The sequence below is a fragment of the Xyrauchen texanus genome, chromosome 41, assembly GCF_025860055.1.
Source record: "Xyrauchen texanus isolate HMW12.3.18 chromosome 41, RBS_HiC_50CHRs, whole genome shotgun sequence".
NCBI classification, from domain to species: Eukaryota; Metazoa; Chordata; class Actinopteri; order Cypriniformes; family Catostomidae; genus Xyrauchen; species Xyrauchen texanus.
In genome coordinates, this window is record NC_068316.1 from 3,418,088 (window position 1) to 3,433,306 (window position 15,219).

Sequence of the window (15,219 nt, forward strand, 5' to 3'; positions counted from 1 at the left end):
ACTCTCTTACACCAAGGGCAGCAGAGCTGCCATGCAAGGTGCTAGCCTGCCATTGGGAGCAACTTGGGGTTTAATGTCTTGCCCAAGGACACTTCGGCACATGGAGTCGTGTGGGCCGGGAATCAAACCTCCAACCCTGCGATTAGCAGCCGACCCGCTCTACCACCTGAGCCACAGCTGCCCCGGTTATGGTAAAAAAGGACTTAAATATTGATCTGTTTCTCACTCACACCTATCATATTGCTTCTGAAGATATGGATTAAACCACTGGTGTTTTATGGATTACTTTTATGGTTTTTTTGTGATTTTTGGAGTTTGAAAGTTTTGGTCACCATTCACTTGTATTGTCCAACGGAGCTGAAATAGTCTTCTAAAAATCTTCGTTTGTGTTCTGCAGTAGAAAGAAAGTCATGCACATCTGGCATGGCATAAGAGTGAATAAATGATGAGAGCATTTTCATTTAAGGGGGAACTAACCCTTTAAGCAAATCAAGAGCATTACAAAAATGAAGCTTATTTTAGGACCATGTTTGCATTGTGACATTATTCTCATGTCAAGGAAGCATATTTTACTCCCAAATTCTCATTACTGTAATGCAAAAAAAAGTATAATTTTCCTTACTTTAATACAGTAATTTGTGCTTAAGGAATATTGCAAGTGCTTTACTAAAAAAGGGACAAAATAATTGTTTTATGCAAAATTCAGATGCAGGGCTTTTAACAGGTACCAAGAAGAGTGATCATATTACACCTGTGCTGGCCTCAGTGCTTTTGTTACCAATACAATACAGAATCCATTATAAAGTGCTGTTATTTGTATTTAAAGCTTTGCATGGCTTAGCACCATGGTATATTTCGGATTTAATCAGTTTGCACCAATCTCAGAGGTCGTTTCACTCAAATGATCAGCTATGCTTCACTGTTCCTCGATCTCATCTTAAATGTAAAGGGGACCGGGCATTTTTTGGTGGCATCTCCAAGGCTCTGGAATGAGCTACCTTTGCCCATAAAGACTTCCCCCACATTAACTGACTTCAAAAGGGCCCTTAAGACGTATTTGTTTATATTTTCAATTGTTTTTAACATTACTTCATTGTACAGCACTTTGGTCCATGTAGTGGTTTTGAAAGTGCTTTAGAAATAAAGTTGAGTTGAGTAATCAATAAATCAATAAACAATCCTGTAACGGGATCAATGGAAAGGAGGAGGCGAGAACCGGCTTTTCAATATAAATGATAGTTTTAATGAGAAACTTAAAACAAAGACATAAACACACACATGACGGACATGTCCGCTAAGGGAGGGGACAAGGGGAGGGAAACAGAAATAATTAAAATGTCGTTTCAGAGGCCGGTAGGCGAATCCTGCACCCCTGGCAGTGGCCCTGACCGCTCCAGGCGGTCGGCTAGGAGCCCCTTCTCCCCTCGCGGTCGGCGGCCATCGTCCTCGTTCAGGTGGCTGGGCTCCTCGTCCCCCGACAGATGGCCGTGGCTGCTCCATTGGGGTGGATGGTAGTGGCGAGAACTCTACTACGGCGTATCCCTCCTCCTTCTCGGGCTTCGGCACCAGTGTAACGGGATCAATGGAAAGGAGGAGGCGAGAACCGGCTTTTCAATTTAAATGATAGTTTTAATGAGAAACTTAAAACAAAGACACAAACACACACATGACGGACATGTCCGCTAACAATCTCTCTCTCCCGCACGATCCTCTGCAGTCAGCCTTTAACCCTCACGGAGGCATAATTAGCCTAATACGGGACCGGGTGCGTAGGATCATTTTCTTTTTGCCATATATAATTATTACTTCTAAGATGAAATATGAATGTGTTCCTTAATAGTTTTGGTGATTTACTCAAACTCCTGTTTTCTTTCTGTTTCAGACTGTGGTTGACCAGTCAACCATCTGATAAGTTTCCAGTAAGTATCTTACAGAATGGGGTGAAAATGACGAACGAGCCTCCAAAAGGACTGCGTGCAAACTTGCTGCGTTCTTACCTGAGCGACCCCATCTCAGACCCCGGCTTCTTCAACAGCTCTGCTAAACAGGACATCTGGCAGAAGCTGCTTTTCGGCCTGTGTTTCTTCCACGCTCTTGTACAGGAGAGGAGAACGTTCGGTCCTCTGGGTCAGCTGTTTTACTCTCTGTCCTTCATTCACTGTTTCACAGTGCAGATGGGAGCAGAAGTCATTATTTTTGCAATTCCATGTTTTGATGTTAGTGGCACAGAAATGACTTCCGCTTTAAGATATGGGAAAGCAAGCTCTTTTGACAATCTGTATAATGGCCACATGAGTTCACTGTGGTATATATCTTATCAGGAAGACTGGTAATTAATACCTGAATGCCCTGCCTGAAATAAATAAGTACTATCTTAACACCAGGAGTTTTAAAGACAACAGTAAGGATTTGTTTAGTTTTCTCTCTTTGTCTGTTTCTGCAGGTTGGAATATTCCATATGAGTTTAATGAGTCTGATTTGCGAATCAGCATGCGTCAGATTCAGATGTTCCTGGACGAATATGAGGAGGTTCCGCTGGAGGCCCTGAAGTACCTGACGGGTGAGTGCAGGAACATTGTAGCATCACATCCACTTAAACCAAGCACACACTAAACAACTTGCAGTCAGCGCCCTGCAACTACAATAACTTGTTTTTATATATTCTGCTGGTCCTACAGGACTGATCGCAGACTATGTGTATCAGTTACACGACCATTTGTCCCCGACTGAGTTCCTGTGTACACCTGGTATTAATAAGATGAGTTTTGGGGGAGTCGATCACAAGTGCACAAGCGAGACACATCACCATTACACCTGGTCATCTCTTTTTACCACCTGTGTTAGGATTAGGATAAGAAAGCACTAAAAACCAAAACAGTTTGGGCCCAGGTACAGCTGTCTTTAGTGTCCTCACATTTCAAATGGATTGCCCAAAAGGCATCTTTAATGGTAACGAAATTCATTCTCAAACTCGTGATAACGTTTACAAACATGAAAGAGCATCTCGCACCCTTTTTTACGCTTATTTTTGCAAATTTGCAAAGGAAAAATTTAAAACAAAACAGCTGAAAATAATAAAGACAGTGGGTAGGGAGATGTTGGTGATGTTTTATTATATTTTCTAATAATTTTTTGTTTCCTGCTTCTCAATACCTTGCTCTCCTCTTGTGCTCTCTCTATATTTCATTGGCTGTGGCTCATTGTTGATCTTCCGCTCGTTGGGACAGTCCACACACCTGACGAAAAGACGTCTAGATATCTAGCTGGTTTGAAATCTGTTGTAGCGTCTGCGACTAGTTTAAGCATGTCACAGGAGTACGCACACAACAAGACTATTCATTGTGAGATTCGAAACTTTTCGTCGCCGACTCAAAACATCAAAGGAGACGAGCTTGAGTCATGTAGTGTACACTAGGCTTTACCTGCCAACACAGAAACATTGTTAACCCTTTTAACTCTGAATGTGTTTAGATTTCCTGTTTAAACGGGATACCCAAAATTAAAGGCTAATAGCTTGACAAAAAAACAAAACAAAGAGCATGAAGTGTTTGGTGTAATTGTAAAGAAAACTTTTCACATTTTTTAACGATATAGATTATGATAAATTCTGAGTCTCTCAGCAGAAAACAGCAGAGAAATCACACTCAAAAAATTCGACAAAAATTTACTTTTTTCTTATTTAACATTATATATCTCTGGGTGTAAATAAGTTGGCTCTGATTGTTGGTTCCCAATCATGTCAACTGTATCTGAGAAAATGTTTTGTGTTGATATGACAAAGCAATCATTAGTTATACCATTACAAAAATAATACATCATAGTGTACAAAAACATCTCCATGTGACCAAAAGCCTCTCCAAACACATAAAACATAATAATTGTACATAAGAACTAATTACACATGCAAACACAACAATGACTAAAGGTTTGCATAGCATGCAGACATGATTTTAGTCATGAGATTTCACAGAATGAGTTTCATTGTATGTATTGTATGCGTTTCATTTATTTGGCACCATCTCCTGGTGGACATATGTAACATTGTGCTTCATGTGGATTATCTAATGATCTTTGCATCTGATTATCTTGTGTGTGGACTCGTTTGAAAGATAATCACCTCCTCTAAGTAATGATATGTGTTATTTTATATTCCGTTTACTGTGAAGTTCTAAGTAAAAACGCGGCATATAAGCAACACCAACATAATTGTCAAAGACATATACTAGAATATTACTCGCTATATTCTTGTCTCTGATTTAAACAAGCAGGCTGGTTGTATTCTACTCTTTGAGAGCTTTCCAACACCATATGACACATGGCTATTTGTTGAGTTTGATGTTTTTAAGGATTGCAATAATATGTGGTAGAGGTGGTGGTGTAGTGGGCTAAAGCACAGAACTGGAAATCAGAGGGTCGCTGGTTTGATCCCCACAGCCACCACCATTGTGTCCTTGAGCAAGGCACTTAACTCCAGGTTGCTCCGGAGGGGATTGTCCCTGTAATAAGTGCACTGTAAGTCTCTTTGGATAAAAGTGTTTGCCAAATGCATAAATGTAAATGTAAATATGTACAGTGCAAATTATCAAAACGGAACACTTCTCATTTGTCTGCAAATTTCAAAGCACTTGTTCAATTTTGGACATAAATGTCTGCATGCATTGGAAAGTGGAGCTTCTAAGCTTTAAAACGACACCTATTTTGTATTGGTCAAGACTGTAGTTTTTAATGTTTTGACAATTATATTTCTTTCTCACCGGTGGGCACATCCGAGCTTAAAGGGTTAATAGAGATTACCCAAAATACTGGCCTAGCCAAGGAAACTTCTGATAGAGTCCAGAAAGAAAAAAGCATTTAGTTTAGATACAGGGTTCCACAGAATGGAAACCTGAACATTTTAGGGAATATTCTGGCTATGCTCAGCTGTAAAATCGCTATCAGCCAATTGCTCTTTTGAGTGCAATCTATATAAAATTATGTTCGAAATTCGTATCAATAATCACAACCAACTGGACAAGTACTGGAAAAATACTGTCAATTTATTGGTTAAAATGAGTAGTAACACTGTACATAGGTAAACTTGTGTTACAGATGTTTAAAAAATGGACATTACTTTTTTGGAGGCAATGTTGGTACTCTGTGAATTGAAATGCACAAATCAGAAACAATAATAGAATATTATTCTACAATAATAATAACAGAATAACAGAATAGATACAGGTAAGCTCTTCAAAGAGCATATCCTTTTTTTATATGACCCCAACTATCCCTACTGTTTGTTACACCAAATGTTCTTGTGGAACAAGAACATTCACAACAGTCAGAATATTGGGTTTATCAGCTTTTTATGTAATATATTTCTCAGCATCTACTTACTGAATTGCATTTCATTTTGACTCAGTACTAATGTTCTCTCTCATTTTCTCTTCGTAGGCGAGTGTAATTATGGTGGAAGGGTGACTGATGATAAGGACCGGAGGCTGCTGATATCTCTCCTCTCCATCTTCTACAGCTGGGAGCTCATTCAACAGGACAACTACCATGTGTGTGAGGGAGATTTGTACTATGTACCATCACATGGTCCATACCAGGTACACATTCACACACACTGCATACTCTTCTGCATGCATCCAAAACAAAACAAACAATAATAAAAAAAGGTTATTCCAAACCAGAGCATGTGAGCGAAGAGCAGCGGTGTGACACTTTGCTCAATAACCCTCTACACGCATGTGCACTCCGCTCAACCGCTAACAGCCCAAGCAGACGCTCTGCTCAAGTACCACTCACGTGTAAAAAAGTGTTCGCTCTGACATTAAATTTCTCTGTAGTATACTTGGTTCCAAGCACGTACACAGGGGGTAGCTACAGTGGCCCGAGCAACTGCCCCTCTGGGTGAAATATATACTATAGGCCGACATTTATTAAATTATCAAATGATTAGTAACATACACATCTGAAATTATGTGATAGTATTGTTATGTTTTAGTATATAAAATCTCATGTTTATTTTGGACTGGTTTACAACTGCTGTTAGATAATCGGGTCTTCCAGACCTTCCTTATCTTTTGTAATCAGTCAAATAATTCTGTTAGCACACGTCATTGAACATCTTCTAATAAATGTCAGTTCTAAATTACATTTGTTTACTTTAAACAAGCCATCGAACACGCCTCTACAAGTTATAAAACATATGTGTGTTGGCACGGAAACTTGCATACGTTAAGGTGTGGATTTGGATTTGGGAAACTGACCAGCAGTTATGAGGCACTTTATACCGAAAGCAGAAATCGAAATCAACAGGCGGTCAATTAAGTGAGATAATTCCACTATGAAATTCTCTATGTGAGAGCAGAAATCTTTACCAATCAAATGCTCAGTTGTACAAAAGAGGCATGAAAGCAGAATACTCTGCCTGCAAATTAGGACACACTGATCTGCAAGATCACACGTTTATTGGTTTTGCTGCAGGGATTTTTTGCGTGTGTTTGCCGGGATTCAAGGAAATATGCTTTGCCAATGAACAGTATTATTAAGCTTACATATTTAATTGAGGGTGCTCTAACGTTCACAACCCTGCAGAACCAGTCCTGCATCTAGCTGGCAGCTGCACTGACATGATTGCAAAACAATAATATACATTACTTATCTATTCATTTATTATCAAATAGTAGTGTAGCCTACTAGCTCACCTTTTGCAGCACTACCATGTTCGTGTAGCACATCCTCTTGCTTTCTGGCAATGTGACGCGTACGATTCCAAAAGGAATATTTTCTAATTCTCACGGTCTCTCCATACTCCTTAACCTTGATTTATACTTTGCATTTATTTAGACTATAAGGTTTGCAACTTGACTAAAACAATGTTAGAGCTCCATAACCTCAGGCCTAGTGCTTATTTAGCAGATTCCCAAACCAGCATATCACAAAGCACATTCTGGGTTGAGCGAGCGGGACTGAGCGTCCTGAGCGAGCGAAGCATAATCTTCAAATCTCCACTCCGCTCACATGCTCTGTTCCAAACCCAAATGACTTCAAACTCAAAAAGAGATGTTTTTAACAATTGTTGTTCTTTTCTTTCTGGTCGAAGCATACTATAACCCTGGACTGTTAACTTCCATAAAGGACCAAAAAGCATTATAAATCATCATAAATGTAAATGTGACTTGTGCACTATATTCCAAATGTATTCATTGTTAAATCAATTTATAACATTTGCCTCATGATCGGTCACAATACACACAAGAACTAGTGATGTTTGACATCATTGACATCAAATGTGACACAGCGAATCTTGAGGCACCAATTTGAATGTACACAAGTGCAAATGAGATTTGAGAGCTACAGCAGAGAAGATTTTTAAATGAATAACGAAAAACTTTTCCTCTAATTTCTTTTCTACACAGACCTATGTGGAATACATCCGCAACCTACCAATCAGTGCTGAGCCTGAAGTATTCGGCCTCCATAGCAATGCTAATATCACCAAGGACAACCAGGAGACCAATCAACTTTTAGATGGAGTGCTGCTGACCCTACCAAGACAAACAAAAGGCGGAGCCAAATCACCACAGGTGGGAAGAGTCACGGAGTTCTCCATTACATTATCGAAGAAAGATTACCCATAAAACCCAGAGTTTTGGTCATTATTCAGAAACATTTGACCACTGAATACTGTGATTATTCATTTTGACTAATCAGAATCAAGTATTCCAGAGAGCTGTCCAATAAGAATCATGAATAAAGTAATGACTGGCAGTTTATTTTAAGCTGATGGTGTTAGTCTATCTGACAGTGGGTTTGTCTATGTCCATAGGAAGTAGTAGACGAGCTGGCTGAGGGAATGTTGGCAAAACTGCCCCCCCAATTTGACAATGAAAAGGTGTCAAATAAGTATCCAATCCTTTATGACGAATCTATGAACACCGTCTTACGCCAGGAACTCATTCGCTTCAACAGGTAACTGGCATATACTTCACCAAGGCAGAGTACATAGGTATAGTGAACGACTCTTGTGTTACTGGATCAGCACTCTACTCCTAACCCTAAATTCAGATGGAAATGTTTGGATGATGAGAAATTGGTTAAAGTTTCAGCCCTACACCTAACCCTAAAATCTGATTGGTCGATTGGAATGTTTTTTGAGCACCAACAAGGATGTCAATACAGAAGATAACACTGCAAAAAATCAGTTTTGTCCCATTTTTCATTAAAAATATCTAATCAAACTCTTGCTGTCTTACAAACTTTCATGAGGTTTATGCTTTAAACAAGTATTTGCCAATAGGGTAAGACCAAAAAAACTTAAAAGTTTATTTTTCTTACCACATTGGCATGTTGATTTATCTGAAAATAAGACTTGATATCTTAATGTAATTTTTCTTCATTTAAGTCAATTTATTTAACCTTATATTGTTTTCCGTCAAAACTGACCGATAAACCTTTTTTTTCTTCTGAAAACTGTAGTTTATTTCATCCAGTTGGAATAACATTTAATGACTTTACTCACACAGGGCATCTGAACACACAATTGTTTTTTATATGTTTTTTTAGACACATTTTATTGGTTTTATTTCACTAAAACCAAAGTGGCCGGGCATTGGAAATGAATGGATTAGACTACAAAATACAGAAATATGAAGTGTTCAGGAGCATCCCAATCATTTAGATGAGCACATATGTGGATGTGCACACACACACACACACACACACACACACACACACACACTCACACTCACAGACACACACACACACACGTGTTGAGCGCCCTTTTGTGCATCGTAAATCCATTTAAACTCTTTGAGGAATATTTCATGTTGTGTTTGGGCTCGTTTGAATCGGGATCGTCTGCTGTAAGTTACAATATGTCATTGTCTAAGTTATATGTATGTTTTAGGAAGTAATAAGGAAAAAACATGACTACAAGACAACCCTGTTTATTATATTTATGTGTGTCAGTGAGTATTTCATACACTAAAACTCACTGCAGTTTGGCCTGAAACAACTTTGCTCAATGCATTTTACTAATTGAGACCTTTGCAACGATATATAGCACATGGCTATGTATTCTTTTGAATGTTTTTACCAACTCATAAAATATAGTTGTTGTGATACCAAATGAGTAAATTATGAGAACAAAACAGTTCTAATTTGTCAGCAAATTAAAAAGCATTATTTAAGAATTGGTAGGATCAGCTTTATGCATTGTAAGGTCCAGATTCTAAGCTTTAAAATGACACTTGCGGTCATTTTTGACTACAAACACAAAAGGTGTTATCACAAACAAACACAACACAATGGTTAAAGATGTTTAAAGTGTAAGCTATGTTGACTACTGAAGTCCACTGATTTTCAGGCTGTCACTAGTGGTGCGCAGAAGCCTTTTGAACACCCAGAAAGCACTTAGAGGGCAGGTTGTGATGTCAGCAGAGCTGGAGGATGTGTTCAACAGTCTGCTCGTGGGGAAAGTTCCAGCCATGTGGGCTGCGAAGTCCTACCCCTCCCTTAAACCACTCGGGAGCTACATGTCCGACTTTCTCGGCAGGCTGCAGTTTCTACAGGTGAGCAAACATCAACAGCTAATAAACAACTGTTGGGAATCTGGTGGGAATTATTTTTGCGTAAGAAGCAACTGAACCTATCAACAACCACTATTTTGGAAAACTTTGCTTTACTAAACAATTACAAAACTAAATAAATAATTTGTTTTTGTGTTAGGACTGGATTGATAACGGCCCTCCGCCAGTGTTCTGGATATCTGCGTTTTATTTCACGCAGTCCTTCCTCACTGGTGTCTCTCAGAACTTTGCTCGCAAGTACACTATCCCCATCGACTACATCGGCTTTGAGTTTGAGGTTTGTGTGTCCAATATAGTAAAAACGTTTGTGTCATTTAATCATTATTTTCGTAGGTCAAACTTAACGTACACTGCCATTCAAAAGTTTGGGGTCACTTACTCATTCTTTATTATTATTATTTTTTCATCACACTTTAGAATAATAGTAAAGTCATCAAAACTATGGAATAACAGAAATAGAATTATGGGAATTATATTGTGAATCCAAAATAACTAAATATATTTTAGCATCTTCAAAGTAGCCACTCTTACTAATTGAGAGCTTAGAATTTGCAGAAACAAACTCTTGGCGTTGGAGTTGTCACACTGGGATGCTTTTAAAACAGTATTAAAGGAGATCTCATCTATGTTGGGCATTTATTGGCTGCTTTTCTTAATTATTCTGTCCAAGTCATCCATTTCAAAAACTTTTTTTTATTATTTTGTAATGGAAATTAATATGTCGGCACAATTATATTTTCAACACTAATTTCAAACTTATAAGCTTACGCCTTCAGATCAACAGATTTTTAAGATCATGAGAAACATTTCAGGCAAGTGACCCCAAACTTTTGAACAGCAGTGTATGTACCTCCTTATAATTGACACATTTTCTCCCCAATTTGGAACGCCCAATTCCCAATGAGACGCCTCAATCGGGGTGGCGGAGGACAAAACTCAGTTGCCTCCGCGTCTGAGATCATCAAACCATGCATCTTATCATGTGGCTTGTTGAGCGCGTTACCGCGGAGACATTGCACGTGTGGAGGCTTCACACTATTCTCCGCAGCATTCATGCACAACTCACCACACACCCCATTGAGAGCGAGAACCACATTATAGCGACCATGAGGAGGTTACCCCATGTGACTCTACACCCTCCCTAGCAACCGGGCCAATTTGGTTGCTTAGGAGACCTGGCTGGAGTCACTCAGCACACCTTGGATTCGAACACGCGACTCCAGGGGTGGTTGATAATTGACGGTTTGTTAAGTTCTGCCACCTTGGTTACATAGTGTAGAAATCAATTGGAGATTTCCAAGAACAGTGAGACTTTCAATCAAATTTGCAACAATGATAACATATCTGTAAGTGAACAGAATTGATCCTGATGTATACTCACTATAGTACTGTGAACTTTTTAGTGAGTATATCATTACTTAAATGAATCAACATTAATTTATTAACATTACCTTGGACCAAATGTAGGTGTCACCTAAGGGGCCTCAAGATGACAAAAAATTATTTAAAATAAGTTAACCTTAATTATAATCAGGGATGCAAACTCACGAGAGGTGAAAATTGTGAGAAAGTCATAGAAGGTGTTACAGATGTATATTTGTAATTAATTTGTTTGTTGATTGTTGTAAAGCTTTTTTTTAAGCGTTTAAGCTTAAAGTAACCCTTTCAAGTGATTTCAAGCGATGGCTGCCGTTGCTAAAGTAAGATTGGTCAGTAATTTAAGGCGTTTCTAAGACTTCACTGTGTGCGTCTCTTCAGGTGTGTAAGCAGGAAACTCATATGGATGAGAAGCCGGAGGATGGAGCTTACATCCGAGGGTTTTTCCTCGAGGGAGCACGCTGGGACCGAGAGCACATGGTTATCAGTGAGTCTACTCCTAAAGTTCTGTTCGACCAGCTGCCCATCATCTGGCTCAAACCAGGAGAGAGCGCCACATTTCTGCATGAGAACATTTATGTTTGCCCCGTATACAAAACCAGCGCCAGACGTGGAACTCTGTCCACCACTGGCCATTCCACAAACTTCGTGATGTCCATCGAGTTGCCATCGGACAAGCCACAGAAACATTGGATAAATCGCGGCGTCGCCTGCCTGTGCCAACTAGATAACTAGATTTCAGAATGCATTTATGTGTTTACTTTTTAACATGTCATTAACATGCCAAGCACATCAACAACTAAAACAAGCACAAAAGTACAGCAATGATTAGCATATTGTTGACTTACCATTCAATAGCATAATAAAACAAAAATGGCTTTAAGCTGCTGTGCGTAACTTTTGTATGTAAAAATGTCCCCTACCCTCTATGACTCCATGGAGAGTCAATAATAGGTAAGTAATAAGTAGGTTGACTTCATCTTTGGCACCTTCAAAACATTGCTGTTAATTGGAGTTGTCCAACATGTCAACTTTTGGATCAGCCAATGGCGTGAATTTGGGGGTTGTCTCTACCTATTAATTTGCACATTTACTGTTATGATGGGTGGCAAAAAGTAAAGTCATTTTTTATTTTTGCTATTCTGCTTGATGCCGCCCATAGCAAAGAAGTAACACACTAAGGGCCCTATTTTAAGAGCGCTAGCTATGCCATAAGTCATAAGTGCAAAGTCAGTGGGCATGGCCATGAAGTTTTGGTACGTTCGTGCAAGCATGCACTAATTCTAGGCGCAACTGGGTTTGGCGAAATTGCACGTGCAAGGCACAAATCGGTTCATGTGCAATTTAATCCGGAGGTTATTCTCCAGCACCGTCTGCGTCCTATTATATAGTCCATTCTCTCAAGAACCAGTGATATAAACAAAGACAGCACATGCATAAGTCGTTGGTAGTGTAAATTGACAGTATGCAATTAATTAAAAGAATAGAAATATGGATTTACATTATTTTGTGCATTAAATGTATATTTGTTAATTGGGACAGGCTCCTTTAATACGCATGGAAAACATGGTTCCCTTTTACAGTGAGTTAAAAATCACCCTATGACAAATGGTGGAAAATACCAATACAAATTAGATCATAATAATAATAATTAGATTGTAGTGCAGGAACTAAATTTGGACATTGTGCTGCAAACAGACATGCTTTTGAAACGTCTTTGCGGCACTTCATTACCTTACAGCACACCCACAGATAGCGCAAACACGGCACGAAAATTGCGCTTAGAATTACGGCTTTCACAAAGACGTAGCGCACGGTCGTAGCGCATAGCACTGCGCTTTGTGCACTTACGAAAACAGCCCTTTACCCTTATTCAATGCAGCATTCCAGTTGTAATTTTTGAGGTGGATGCATAAACAGTTTATTATTATTAATAATACTAATGATACTTATTATTAATTAAATCAATTAAAACTTTAATTGAAAATCAGACAAGACTTTGTAGAGTAGCATCACCTGAGACACTGTTCATGAAAGCAAGCAATAAATAATATAAGACACGTTATATAGTTCACATCAACACTCCTGCGATACCCTTGCATTGTGACAGATATATTTTCATGATACTACCATTTTAGTTTTAAATAATATGACCGAACAGACTTTATTGTTCCCTGGTGCAACTTAAAAATGATTGAAATCAATTTTATTACCTAAACTGTTCTATAAATGTCTATGTCAGGTGTCATCGTGGGAATGTAGGTACAAGGGTTTGGCTTGTTTCCTCAGTTTCTGCTGAGCTAGCAGTTTCCTCCCTTTCTGAGTGGCGAGACCCATGGGATGAAGATATGTCTGAGAGAGAAGAAATAAAACATATTTCTCACTGATACTCATGAAAACTGACCAGAACATGCACAGGTCATATTTCACAACAAAATCAAGATAATAGAGACGTCCCACGCACTGTCGTAGCTTGCAAATCTTTATTAAATAGCTTTTGTCAAATACCTTCCTCATACATCCTTAATCCTAAAATCAACTGAAAAAACAAGATATTATATTTTGAATAAAGAAAATGTATCTTTTTTTAGGAACAAAAAGATTTTTTGCATTGTGACATCAATATTATTTTCATGACAATTAAGCACATTTGCATTTTTATGCATTTGGGAGGGAAAATGTGCTTAATTGTCTTGGAAACAAATGTTGCAAATCGTTTTTAGGCTTCTTTTTCATTTTGCAAAATATATTTTTTTTCTCTTGATTTTGGGGTGAAATATAACCCAATTCTTAATTGGCTTCTATTCACAAAAATGTAGCAATATTATTATAATAGCTTATGTTAGATGTACACATTTAGATGTACTTACCGGTCTGGGATAAGGGTTTCTATAATGCAGTCCTGCCATGCAAAACAAAATGCATTAGAAATATAGCTCCCCACCCTCCTTTCTCATCTGATAATATCTTTAGATCTACATTTACTACAAACTAAAATCATGTGCTCTAAAATTAACTAGTGAGTATGACACCCACCGATCTCTATCCGAGCCTCACACTCCTCAATGCATCTCTGGATTGATTCTGGCTCGGTCATCTGTAACAGACAGAAGACCGATTAGACCGAGATCCACAGGTACAGTGATCAGCTGATATCATGCCGGTCCACACCTGCTGGTTTTGTCTGAAAAGGGTTCGAGCCTCCTGAGTGATGTACTTCCTCTCTGTGTCTGTATCCTGTAGCAGACCGGACTGTGCCTGCCAACTGCGTGCAATGCGCAGGACCCTCCTGTATAGAGACAGCACATCTGAACGAGACATCAGGACAACCTGTGAACATGACCACATACAGCAATACATTATATCAAGTTTATAATACCTCATATCACATACAAGTATACATAACATTCTACCATATTTGACATTCATCACCAAGGGACCCCCTAATGTAAAAATGCAACATTTTAAAACTTCATAATAACTTATGCTGAACTAGTGTTGATCTAGTTCCTCAGTTAACCAACAGGGAGATTTACATTTGTTTAATGGTGGTATTATTATCAACCAAAGGTGAAAGAAGAGGTTGCTTCTTTCAACCATAAAAAAAAAAGCTATAAAACAAATTGACCACAATTAGAAAAAATATATATATATATATATATATATATATATATATATGGGTATGTGGATGGACAGACATATAGATAAAATGATTTAATAATAATTAAATGCTGCCATTACAGTAACAGGGCCAGGGATACATACAGAACACTAAATTCATTCAAACTGTTATGCTTAATACATATATCAGTGAGAAATAAATTATTACATTGGAAAATAATAACAATTTCGACATGGTGATCTCAGACTTTTGGACCCCACTGTACATCTGTATTTTTCTTTGCAGTTGTTAATTATTATGCTGTTGAATTATTTTGAATAATTGTTATTATCATGCTGAATATTGTATTATTATTATTATTATTATTATTATATTGCATGACCTCTATGTAACTGTTGTGTAAACATTCAAGTACGTGCTTACAATATCTTCATAACAGCGTAAGATAAGATACATACCGTATAATTATTTAAAATGCCATTTATTCATTAGAACTCTAGCTGCAGCATAAATTTGACCTATATTGATCTGTCCTGCACTTCCGCACTCTAGCGTAAACACGTGTTCCCGAATGATGACGTTTCGAAACATCAGCGCTGCACACAAGTTACGCAGCCACATTCATTCAGGATGTTTATTCCAGCT

General features: G+C 38.3%; 2 protein-coding genes across 2 annotated transcripts in view; one reads left to right on the forward strand and one right to left on the reverse strand.

Annotated features, from left to right (window-relative positions):
- The window catches only part of dnah3 (dynein axonemal heavy chain 3), a 60,784-nt gene extending 48,959 nt beyond the window's left edge, over positions 1 to 11,825 (forward strand). Inside the window, exons 53-60 of the mRNA XM_052113504.1 lie at positions 1,883 to 2,127; positions 2,444 to 2,560; positions 5,431 to 5,588; positions 7,404 to 7,571; positions 7,814 to 7,956; positions 9,353 to 9,557; positions 9,715 to 9,852; positions 11,334 to 11,825. Of these exons, the coding sequence (XP_051969464.1) occupies positions 1,883 to 2,127; positions 2,444 to 2,560; positions 5,431 to 5,588; positions 7,404 to 7,571; positions 7,814 to 7,956; positions 9,353 to 9,557; positions 9,715 to 9,852; positions 11,334 to 11,687 (1,528 nt within the window). The 3' untranslated portion in view covers positions 11,688 to 11,825. The remainder of the gene's footprint in view (positions 1 to 1,882; positions 2,128 to 2,443; positions 2,561 to 5,430; positions 5,589 to 7,403; positions 7,572 to 7,813; positions 7,957 to 9,352; positions 9,558 to 9,714; positions 9,853 to 11,333) is intronic.
- A 1,042-nt stretch (positions 11,826 to 12,867) lies between these two features.
- On the reverse strand, positions 12,868 to 15,157 carry lyrm1 (LYR motif containing 1). The gene is made up of 5 exons (XM_052113686.1): positions 15,033 to 15,157; positions 14,124 to 14,282; positions 13,989 to 14,049; positions 13,823 to 13,854; positions 12,868 to 13,304 (listed from the first exon to the last, which is right to left on the reverse strand). The coding sequence occupies exons 2-5, from the start codon at positions 14,271 to 14,273 to the stop codon at positions 13,191 to 13,193; spliced, it is 357 nt and encodes a 118-aa protein (XP_051969646.1). The 5' UTR covers positions 14,274 to 14,282; positions 15,033 to 15,157; the 3' UTR covers positions 12,868 to 13,190.
- Between the last annotated feature and the right edge of the window lie 62 nt (positions 15,158 to 15,219).

Bases quoted from the DNA above. Each gene is read 5' to 3' on its own strand.
- lyrm1 (XM_052113686.1), bottom strand. From the start codon at position 14,273: ATGTCTCGTTCAGATGTGCTGTCTCTATACAGGAGGGTCCTGCGCATT. The intron at 14,050-14,123 runs GTGTGGACCGGC...TGTCTGTTACAG, and splicing joins TTTTCAGACAAAACCAGCAG to ATGACCGAGCCAGAATCAAT. The intron at 13,305-13,822 runs GTAAGTACATCT...CTTCTCTCTCAG, and splicing joins GAAACCCTTATCCCAGACCG to ACATATCTTCATCCCATGGG.